The 11,501-nt window shown below is 29.9% G+C and overlaps 2 protein-coding genes and 1 long non-coding RNA gene across 5 annotated transcripts in view; all 3 read left to right on the top strand.

Moving 5' to 3' along the window:
* The window catches only part of LOC108762366 (nose resistant to fluoxetine protein 6-like), a 13,287-nt gene extending 8,650 nt beyond the window's left edge, over nt 1–4,637 (top strand). Inside the window, exons 6-13 of the mRNA XM_018509332.1 lie at nt 427–640; nt 823–988; nt 1,203–1,282; nt 1,364–1,459; nt 1,528–1,657; nt 2,399–2,573; nt 4,113–4,255; nt 4,329–4,637. Of these exons, the coding sequence (XP_018364834.1) occupies nt 427–640; nt 823–988; nt 1,203–1,282; nt 1,364–1,459; nt 1,528–1,657; nt 2,399–2,573; nt 4,113–4,255; nt 4,329–4,466 (1,142 nt within the window). The 3' untranslated portion in view covers nt 4,467–4,637. The remainder of the gene's footprint in view (nt 1–426; nt 641–822; nt 989–1,202; nt 1,283–1,363; nt 1,460–1,527; nt 1,658–2,398; nt 2,574–4,112; nt 4,256–4,328) is intronic.
* Nucleotides 4,638–5,626: 989 nt separating this feature from the next.
* LOC108762398 (uncharacterized) lies at nt 5,627–7,226 on the top strand. 3 transcript variants are annotated; one of them, XR_001940166.1, is made up of 4 exons: nt 5,627–5,733; nt 5,878–5,901; nt 6,959–7,049; nt 7,131–7,226. It is a non-coding gene; the product is annotated as an uncharacterized LOC108762398 (long non-coding RNA). The 3 variants fall into 3 exon arrangements; XR_001940165.1 differs by lacking the exons at nt 5,627–5,733; nt 5,878–5,901 and adding an exon at nt 6,327–6,407; XR_001940164.1 differs by lacking the exons at nt 5,627–5,733; nt 5,878–5,901 and having other exon boundaries at nt 6,906–7,049.
* A 128-nt stretch (nt 7,227–7,354) lies between these two features.
* Nucleotides 7,355–11,363, top strand: LOC108762397 (uncharacterized). The gene is made up of 7 exons (XM_018509376.1): nt 7,355–7,426; nt 7,508–7,693; nt 7,915–7,962; nt 8,075–8,122; nt 8,186–8,251; nt 9,206–9,404; nt 11,278–11,363. The coding sequence occupies exons 2-6, from the start codon at nt 7,632–7,634 to the stop codon at nt 9,390–9,392; spliced, it is 411 nt and encodes a 136-aa protein (XP_018364878.1). The 5' UTR covers nt 7,355–7,426; nt 7,508–7,631; the 3' UTR covers nt 9,393–9,404; nt 11,278–11,363.
* The last annotated feature ends 138 nt before the right edge of the window (nt 11,364–11,501 follow it).

Here is an 11,501-nt window from a genome sequence, read left to right as displayed (position 1 = left end):
AATGGATTCGGCATCCGATGCTCTTTAATTTTTGTTCTTAAAAAGTTTTTTAATTTTGCAACCCTGATAAATGGGGGTAGGGGTTAATTAAAAAATTTGATTTAAAAAATAAATGAATACACTATTATATAGAGCATAAAATACTGTAAAACTTTTGTATAAAACATTTTTTCATACGTGGCATAGTTTCGAAGATATTCGCTGAAAACGAAAAAATCTATTTTCTTCGTGGGGGTGTTTCACCCCCTAAACCTTGAGATAAGCCGCTATAAAAAAATATGGGTCGAATATTTTTTGATGCTTTACAACATATCCAAAGCGCATTGAAATCGGTGAGGGACAGTTCCGACCGTTCCCTTGTGAGATTATTTACGTCTCCTGATGTGTCGTTTTCCACGCATAACAAACGTCTTTTCACATATGTAGACAATAAAATATCGACGCTGAGAATGGCCAAAGGTGTCCCCATGCAAGTATTCACCAACTCAACTGTATCGGTTGACACTTATTTCTTTTTAAGCGGATTTTTATTGGCTTACATGTATTTAAAGAATAAAATAGACAAGGAACGAATTAAGCCGATTCATTACAGAGAGAAGCTAAACGAGTTCTTTATCATCACAATAAACAGATATATCCGGTACGTTTCTAACGTTATCTTAATTTACGCAAACATGAACCTTGACGACGATGTAAACATGATAGCATCGATGATACGTTTGAACAAAATAACAGAAAATGCGATTTAAAAATACAATTTAACAATGAGCCAAATAATAATTGCTTTCTTTATAGTTTTTAAATCTAGAAATTTCTTTTAAGGTTGACACCGGCTTATGTAATGATGGTAGGAATAGCGCAATTGACCTCAGCTTGGTACGACAAGACTTCGCAATTCTACGTTGATGAGAGACTGCACGAAACTTGCGCAAAATACTGGTGGAGAAATGTCTTGTACATACATAATCTATTCGGTTATAATACGATGGTATGAATGTCAATTTAGACTATGTGTTCCAAAATTTATTGCCAGTACTGAAAATCTATAGTGCACGTAACGTAAATTATAGATTTTCAGTACTGGCAGAAAATTTTGGAAAACAGCTTTAATTATAATATCATTAATATCATTCTGGCATCACACACTCCGAAGGGTGTAAGAGAGACTCCTTATTCCGAATTATAATGAAATGTTTTTGTAGTGCTTGTCCTGGAGTTGGTATCTATCCAGCGATATGCAATTCTTTATAATCGGTCTGGCGCTTTTAATTCTGTCAACTGTGTAAGTTAAACGATCGTTGACTGTGGAATGTTATATATTTTCAAAGCATGTATCTGAATAAATAAAAGCTATAAATTTCAGCTATTTTTACGTGGCTGTTGTCATACTAAGTACAATTTTGATAGCCTCGGTTATCCTAAGTGGTTATATCTCATACATTTATGAATTTGTTCCGACGTAAGTTGCAAAGCATCTAATTAATTGTAAAACTAATTAAGTAAATAAGCACTTTTTTATTATTACAGTTTCGACGAACAGTACAGACTCAAAGATGTCTTATACTTTCCACCATGGATTCGAATTGGTCCATATATTATTGGAATGATTACAGGTTACATTATAAGAAGATTTAACAAAAAAATAGCCTTGAAAAAGGTAAAGTATACAATTTATTTTTACATAAGAGAATTTGATGTAACCAATTGTTAGAGTTGAGGAGTATTTATATAAGCTATCGATTAATAAAATTCAGACGATAATCAGAAATTGTTATTTCTAATTATGCTGAACGCGGATTTGAAGTATCCATAATTACAAATGGATTAATATCAGATTAATTTTTACAGAAAATTTTAAAGTATAGCTAAGTTTAAATTAAATCTGCAGTTATACATATGTACATATATATACAGAGTGTCCCAAAATTGTATCATTAAGTACTTTTTGAATTATAAGACTTGAAAGTTACAATATCGCCATCATTAACGTTATGTACGGCGACTAACTGACCGTTGTAATTTTTTAAGTGTTGTTCAGCATGATAACGTTTGTCAGGACTCTTGAAGATTGTTCCTTTTATTTTAATATTTACACTAAAAATGAGAGGAGTAACTTTCAAAGGATAAACTAAGACCAATAAATAGATCTTTTTAAACCTTACAACTTTTACCCAAAATGCTTTTCTGTACAATTAACATTTTTCAAGATTTTTCAGGGTTTCCATATTTCTTCCCCACCCCGTATATGTATACTGAATAATCATTTATAAATTAAGACACTGACTTTTCTCACATTAGACTTCGATATAGCTGAAAACGACAAGTATATAATATAGAAAATATTATATAAATGTATAAAAGCATTATTTAATCCACATCCAAATTCTCAATTTTTCAGAATGTTGTAATTTTATATTGGATTCTTGGTGCTGCTTGCAACATTTTGGTGTTATTTGGTCTTTACAATCGACAAATATCAGTTCTATCTACTGCTATCTATGTTGCATTAAGTAGAACAGTCTGGGCCATAGGCATAGCATGGATTGTAATAATGTGTTGCACTGAGCATGGAGGTTAGTTGATTTAATAATGGTATTAAATAGATATAAAAAATAATCAGAATATTCTGACTCAAGAACTTCTTAAAAATAAAGATTGCCAGAAAGGAAGGGCTACGAGGCAAAACTCGTTGTTAAGTGCTCATGATTAATCTACATTTAATATTTATCGGTTCATATAAACATTAAATCATACAAACGTTTCAACTTTCATCAGATCCTTAGTTGTAAAACAGAATAATTGAGCTAATTGAAAATAAAAATAAAAATGTATATAAAATGATCGCAAACGGAGGCGTTACGACCGTCTTTGGCGCCCTACGCTGGAATTTGCTTTTACTTCCCATTACAAGGATTTTAAGTCTTTGAAGCACCAATCCACCTCCAGCGACAATAAACCAACAACTTAAAAAAAAAGGAATTTCCACCAATTTGCAACACGGGGATAAAAATACAATAAATTTCATATTTTCTTTTGTAATAATATTTTGATACTTATAATGCAACATATTATATTATACTATTACACTATTATATGTTCCAACTTAATTTTTGAAAATATTCTGGTTACATCATCAAGTACGTTTACGTAATTCAGTTGTGATTACTTAATCACGACTGATTATGTAATCACAACTGTTCGTCAATTCTTTTTCAATTGATATCATAGCTAAATTGCATAATCACGTCTTCATTATATTTCTCAGATAATATTTTATTATTTATAATTTGAAATAGATGCTTCTGTAGTCACAGACATTGGCGCAATTAATAAGATCTGTGATGCTATTGCTAAATTAGAAAAGATTTCCAGAAAATCACTTTTAACTAATTCATTTAAAATACCAAGTAAGGTAGAGCTTTATATTTCCTGGAGTAGCGCTGGCTATTAATATTTTGCGCGCCTCCAAACTTAACCCTTTACGCTGGAGCGTACCTGTTCAGTACCCCGTAACGTTTCCGGTCGCAATATAAATTGGTTACATATATTAGATAATTTATGTAAAAAATGTTTATGTTATTAATATTAAAAATATGGAAGAATTAAGAAAATATTGAACGAAAAAGAAAATATTGAGGTTGCTCCATTAAAATTAAAAATTGACGTTACATGTATAGCATAAATTGTAAATGGTAATAGAACTTATTTTTCACTGCAATCATTGGAATAATATGTAACAAAAGTCCATTATCGTATGAATTAGCCTCAGTAAATCAATGCCGATTTTTGCAGTAATCTTTACGTACAGTCTACAAGTTTCTCAGTCCACATATAATTGCAGTAGGTTCACAATTTTCTTCAGTGGTATATTCTTTTTAAATTGTCGTCTGATAAATTAGTTATCTCAAACGTAATCCGAAACAATGACGCATTACGTTTGAGATAACTAATTTATCAGACGACAATTTAAATTCCGAGATCTCGGAGTGACTTTTAGCGTCAATAGATACAAGACTCAATAAACATTTTTGTAAAGACAATAACAAATCATAACAGAGCAATGTTATAATTTAGAAAAAAACATTTTAGTATTATCAAACGCTTTATTACAGGTATTATTAAGGAGCTTTTATCATGGAAAATCTGGATTCCTCTTAGCAGACTTACATACTGCGCTTACCTTATAAATCCTGTTATCATACGTTCGATTAGTTTGAATAGTGAAACATCTGTTCATTCAGAATTTCTGCCCACGGTAAGTACATGAACAATCAAAACTACAACCTCGATAAAATAAATATTGTTATTGTCACAATTTTCATTTTTAGATCACTACGTCCATAGGATACTTGGTGATTAGTTATTTCTGTGCATATGCATTGTCTTTAACGGTAGAGTCACCATATATCCTATTAATGCAAATGTTTAGACAATCTCTTAACAGAAAAAGGACCAAGAGATTATAATTTCGCATATATGATTGCGATGGAAATAATGTAATATAATAATTGTAATTACAATTCAATAATATAAAGTCAAATTTTAGACGTTGATGCCTCTATACATTTGGGTGAAGGCATATTCGACTGTGATGGAACTAAGTAATAACTAGGCACAATTTGCGTGAACTATGTGGAAGGAACAAAATCTAAAATAAGCATAAATTTAATAAATTGAATGATTTTTTAAAATCAACTATTGTGTAGAATTGATTTTAATTTTAGGGATATACAACCATGTGCAAAATTTATCCTAGGGATTTCCAATGGATAATCTTGTGATATCCATGGATGATCTCAATTATCCGACATCCGTGGGATATCCAAAGAACTCCATGAAATATCATAAGTATATATACGTGTGTATGTACATATGTGGTTGTTATCTAAAATAAGAGGGAAATGTTTTAAGATATCATATCATGGAAGCGAGAAATATATTGATCCATTATTATATAATGAAAAATAGAAGATTAATTTGAAATATGTCACATATCTCTGTAATTTATATATTCTTAGGCTGCGTTCGGATACATTTTTTTCAGAATTTTTTGATACCATATTTTCTCATGTTGATAAAAATAAGAAAATGCAGTACTAAAAAGTTGATAAAAAATTCTGAAAAAATTCTCAAAACTTTGAGAAGAAAATAAATGATTTTTGTCTCTTGCAGTTTTTCTGGAAAGTTGATAGTATTTGAGTAAAAAATTATTCAAAACTATAATATTTTGCAATTTTTCGTAGCGGCGAAGACAGCCGGCTCGATGCCGGTCGGTGTCTGTTTGGTGGGGGTACAAGTGGTGGGGCTGGTTTTCCGTGTTGCCGAGAGCCAAAAGGTCTGTTCTTTTTGGCTGAACTTTTGCACCAGTTCATCTTTCTTCCTTTTCTCTCCAGAAGGAAAAAAGAGAAAGAAAGATGAACTGGTGCAAAAGTTCAGCCAAAAAGAACAGACCTAAATATACATCACTGGCTGAGAGTAGAAATTTGGAGGAAAATATAACATACATCATCCATTTATGCGGAGTCTACAATGGAAGTCGTAGCAGTCGTAGCAGTCGTAGGGTCGTAAGTCGTAGAAAATTGACCAATCATAGTCGATCATTCTTCTCATATTCTACTGTGATTGGTTAATTTTCTACGACTTAAGACTCTACGGCTGCTACGACTTCTATTGTATACCCCGCTTTAGTGAAGTGTTGTGTGAGGAACCTCAAGAGACTAGTTTCGTGAAAAAGTGAAGTGAAGTAAAAATATGAACGAAAATAACAAAGAAAACCGAGCAAGAAAGATTTCTTTTTGAGAGAATAGTTAACTTATATAATTATATAGGTTAGCAATTCTCTTGGAAGAGCACTTTGATCCTAATTCTCTGTTTCAGGTGCTGTGTAAACTCCAAAAAATTGTAAAAAAAAGAACAATATAAAAATAGTAACAGAAAATAGACTCAAATAATTAAAAAAATTAAAACTAAAACAAGAGCTACGAGCCAAGCTGGATCTTAATGCTAGATTAACTACATAAACGTAAGTTTATTAACCAAAGTTTCAATCCCTATTAGATCATTCTCAATGGTGAAATTACAATTTGAATTCAACGACTCATTTGAAAAACAATCACTTGCCAATACATATGATGATTGAGGACAACTGTTACCAACACCGATTAACTTACTCAACGATTAACTCAATCAGCAGTGCAGTCAACAGCAAGATTGTATATCATTCTTAACCTCATCTCTTCATGATATACTTCTATCTCTGCGTTCCTATACTTAGGAGCCGATTCTGTAACTCTTAACGACAATCGTTGATATCATTGCGCAGCTTTTTTACTCTACATAATATCTGCGCTACGACATCAACGACTGTCGTTAAGAGTTACAGAATCGGCCCCTTAATTCTGATACAAGTAATGAAAATCTCCTATCTATAATAATAATTCTACTGATTGAGTTAATCGTCGATTAAGTCAATCGGCGTTGGTAACAGTCGCCCAATTTCTTTACCTCTAGATAACTTTATCCAAGATATATCTCTTAGAATACAATGGAAATATCTCCTGGATAAGGTTATTCGCAACTTATCTGGAAGTGAAGAAATTGGGCATAAGACGGTAAATATGATAAAACATGCACACAAATAAAAATACATACACGATATTAAATAATGCTTACAACTATCCATAATTAAATTTTACATACATGTAAAATGTATGATATTGAATTTATATTTTATCACATGTACCGTCTAAATCATCATACGTATTGGCAAGTGACTATTTTTCAAATGAATCGTTAAGTTCAAATTGTAATTTTAACATTGAGAATGACCCAATAGCTAGGGGTCGAAACGTTTGTTAATAAACTTATGTTTTTGTAGTTAATCTAGCATTAAGATCCAGCTTGGTTCATAGTCCTTGTTTTAGTTTTAATTTTATAAAACAATATAAAATGATTAAAGGAAAAAATGTATGGTGTGCAGTACCAGCGTGCACAAAAGAATTTAATTTAAAAGAGCGCTATTTTTTTCGATTTCCAAAAGAACATGAAAGGTATGTTGTTTTTATCACTTTTTATATAAATCAATTTTTAATTCTATGTACATTTTTATTGATAAAATATCTAATATGTAGATGGTTGCAATGGGTACGAGCATGTGGAAGGCTGGACTTAGAACCAAAAGGTCCAGTATATGCGTACCAGAATTGTCGGTTGTGCCATTTGCATTTCGAACAAAAATGGTACAAAATAAATAAAGTGAGAACTCGTCTTCATCCAGATGCCATACCGACAATATTTTTTGGAGCCGATTCTCTCGAAAGAAAAGAATCTGCGTCTGCAGGACGTAACAGTGTGCAGTACCAGCGTGCACAAAAAAATTTAATGTAGAAGAGCGTCATTTTTTCCGATTTCCGAAGGAACATGAAAGGTATGTTGTTTTTATCACTTTTTATATAAATCAATTTTCAATTCTATGTACATCGTTATTAATAAAATATCTAATTTGTAGATGGTTGCAATGGATACGAGCATGTGGAAGACTGGACTTAGAACCAAAAGGTCCAGAATATGCATATCACAATTGTCGGTTGTGCCATTTGCATTTCGAAGAAAAATGGTACAAAATAAATAAAATGAGAACTCGTCTTCATCCAGATGCCATACCGACAATATTTTTTGTACCAGAATGTGGGAAGTAAGTTTCTACTCATAATTTAATTTATTTTTTAGTGAACACAAGGTCTGTTTTTAATAGAGATATAAAAGGGAATGTAGTTTATTTAAAAATTAATTTAAAAATAATTTATACCTATGTAGTCACTTTAATAATAAGTGATAATGAGCAAAACAATATTTTATTTTTTTTTTATTACAAATAATTTATGAAATCGGGAAATAATAACTATCTCTTTTCAGAGAAAACACGATTGACATGGACATTAAAATCGAAGCAGAAACAAATAAGTATGTTAAATTCAAATGCTTTGTATTCAAGTATTTTTGTCTGTATACCTATATATATATATATAATATAATATTTTATTTTCAAATGTTATATCATATATTTTTGTTGCAGAAACATAGATGGAGAACCTGCAAATAAAATAAAACAGGAAAAAAACAGGTAATAGATAATATTTTCTATTTTTAATAAGAAATTTAATGTAACAAACTTGTATATTTTCAGCAATATGGAATCAGCAGAAACACTGCCAATTATTGTTGATAATGTGGATGCTGAGACAGTTAAACCGTAAATCTTAATTTATTATAAATTACATTAAATCGAATGTAGATTTTTATTATTATATTTGTGTAGACTAATATTAATTTTCATCAAATTTTATTGATTTAACTCTGTAAGGCCCAGTGTACATAATTAAGTACATTCACTTCGAACTTTTCCCAAATACTATTTATATTGACACAGTAATGACTTTGTCGGTATAATACTCTTAATTCATACTTACTAGTTGCAATTAGAATTGCTGTTCCAACTTAAAAAATATTACTATTCTCACTAAATAAGCCACTATGATGATTGTTTGCAGAGCAAATTCACTGACACTTGATTTTGTGTCACATGTTATTCATTTTATTGAAAATATCTAAACAATTAGTAATTTCTTATTTTTTACCTTCTTAAAGTACAAAATTGATTTATCATGTTTATTATTAATTTAAATATTTAATTGTAATTCTGTAGCTGAAGTATATATATAAATATGAATGTGCATGATTATGTACCTTCAAAAGAACAATTTTATTCGATACATAAAATTCTTTATCAGGAATATTTGTAAAGATCATATTGTAAAAAAAATCTTACTCAAACAGAATCGGTGTTTGGATCTTAAAGAGTTAAAGAAAGTACCGATATTTTTATGTGTGTGTGTGTGTGTGTGTGTGTGTGTGTGTGTGTGTGTGTTTTGTGTGTGTGTGTGTGTGTGTGTGTGTGTGTGTGTGTGTGTGTGTGTGTGTGTGTGTGTGTGTGTGTGTGTGAAATAAAGTTTGTACTAGAATATGCAACATATTGCACGGGGGGCTAACGTACATTAACATAATATATTTTAATTCTTCATATAATCTTGTATTTTATTTAGTAATCTTTTACTATTTGTTTCTATTAGAATAATAAATCTTTTCTCACACACACACACACACACACACACACACAATATCTAATATGAATTTAAACTTGTTACAGAAGTACATCCAAGGATACCAAACAGGACATGAAATCGTCGAAGGATAGCCCAAGGAAAAAGAAGCTGTGTTTGAAGTTCGCAAAATTGAAGGCAGAAAATAAAACACTCCGCGAAACAATCCGACGACTTCGTTTGAAAGAAAAGAAGAAGAGCATACAAACCAGAGTAATAAACAAAAAACTTTAAAAAAATTAGGCCGTAAGTAATTACCACAAAGTTTTAATAAAATATTAGCGGCACAAATCGATGCACAAAGCAAAAATAAACGTGGCAGAAGATATGATCATGATTTTAAAACATTCGCTTTGTCATTGTATTTCTTAAGCATTGCCTTCAGTACGTTCTCTACAATTGTTTACACAAAAGTCGAATATTGTGCCTGGCATAAATGACAAACTTTTTGAAGTACTTAAAGTAAAATTGAATACATTACGTTAATGGAGCGCCATTGTTTATTATGCGCAGATGAAATGAGCTTGAAAAGCTATTTATTTTATGATATATCGCGGGATGAGATAGTTGTTTTTGAAGATTTTGGTAATAGGAAAACATCCGTACCAGCAAAAAGTGCATTAGTTATAATGGCACGTAGCATTGCAGGAAACTGGAAACTGCCCGTTTATTTTTTGCTTTATAGAAATTGCATGTCCTGCTACTTTTAAAAAAAAGTATTATATTTGACATCATTATAAAATTAAAAAACAATGGTGCTTTGGTGCATGCTTTCATTTCTGATATGGTTTCAAATTTTATCCAACTGTCCTATATGTTAAATAATTCAGTAGATAATTCAAGTTTTGTAGTTGATGGAGAAAAACTTGTATATATCTTTGACACTCCACATTTATTAAAAGCAACTTGAAACAACTTATTAAAATGTAATTTTCAAATAGATAATAAAATAGCTTCGTGGGATCATATCGTAGAATTTTACAAAAGAGACAACAAACAATGGATAAAAGCAGCTCCTGTATTAATAAAGACAATACAACGCTATATTGTTCTTTTCGAGCTTACGAAAATAAAAATGGAGATTTATTTGGTAATTTAAATATACCAACTAATGATTTTTGTTATTATATTCACAAATTAGAAGGCATATTTGTCACAAATTTTGAAAAAAATTGTTTTAGTAATTAGCTGTTCTAGTTGGCACAAAATATAGCTTTTGAACCACCATGTCCAGATTCCCCAAAAGATTTCTTAATAAAATTGTTTCTCCGGATGCGTATTTATTACACATTATCGCAACATGATAAGTCATGTAAACAATTACTCGAAAGAATAGAAATCTTTTAAACATTTTACATTTATAATTCTTCTTAATTTGTTGCGTTTTCTATCTACAGTCTTGTTTGCATAACATATTAATTGTAATTTATGATTTATGAGCCCATTATAATTATTGTAATTATTTTATCGCATTTTTTACAAATTTCATTGGCTTTCTTCTTCTTTGGTTCATATTGAGGTCGAGTAGCTGAGATATGATTCAAAAAGAGTTGGACAATGAAATGTATTTCGTGGAATGAACTGTTATGTATACGTTACTGTGTTTTACATCTTTCCTTAACCCCATTTCTTATGTATGTTTATTAATTGTATGCTTTGTTTACTTTCAAAGTGCATTATATAATTACATTGTATGTTTACTAATTGAACGTTTTATTATATGCATGTATTATAAATATGTTTTATTTACTTCTAAATTGCATTATATTATAATTTATACATTGTTATACTTTCTCTCATGTAAAATATTTCTTTAATTACATATGCCTATTATTTTTATTATGCATAATTTATTGTTCGTGTACAATAATGTAATGTTATGTACATATTATTTTAATTTTATATGTATGTTTTATAACATTTCATAACATTTTCATAGCATATATTTACAATTATGTGATATTTAAATATTTCTGTATATAAATATATATATGTTTTATATTTTATTATATATAATTTTGTATGCACATGTGCTATAAATATGTTTGCTTGTGTTAATATTGTGTTTGTCAGATGTTTAATTAATTTATCTATTTATTGAAGTTTTTATATGTTACAGGGATGAATAACAAGGATGACAACAAATCAACAATTTCGGTCAATGAAGCTCGTGGCATCATAAATTTTACACACTTACATATTAAACATGGAATATATTAAAAATAAAATAAAGAAATGAAAATATACAAAAAATGAAATATCTCTTGATTCTGTTCATTAATAAAACGTTTCCTTTTAATATTTTAACATGCAGTGCTTTGTATCGTATGTATATATTATATG

The sequence above is a fragment of the Trachymyrmex cornetzi genome, unplaced genomic scaffold (genome assembly GCF_001594075.2).
Source record: "Trachymyrmex cornetzi isolate Tcor2-1 unplaced genomic scaffold, Tcor1.1 scaffold299, whole genome shotgun sequence".
Classification (NCBI taxonomy): Eukaryota; Metazoa; Arthropoda; class Insecta; order Hymenoptera; family Formicidae; genus Trachymyrmex; species Trachymyrmex cornetzi.
This window is presented reverse-complemented; position numbering and strand designations above follow the sequence as displayed.

Excerpts from the sequence above, each read along its gene's own strand:
- LOC108762397 (XM_018509376.1), top strand. The coding sequence starts at position 7,632 with ATGAGAACTCGTCTTCATCCAGATGCCATACCGACAATATTTTTTGTA. Across the intron at positions 7,694-7,914 it reads TTTGTACCAGAATGTGGGAA|AGAAAACACGATTGACATGG; the intron begins GTAAGTTTCTAC and ends ATCTCTTTTCAG. Across the intron at positions 8,252-9,205 it reads GATGCTGAGACAGTTAAACC|AAGTACATCCAAGGATACCA; the intron begins GTAAATCTTAAT and ends AACTTGTTACAG.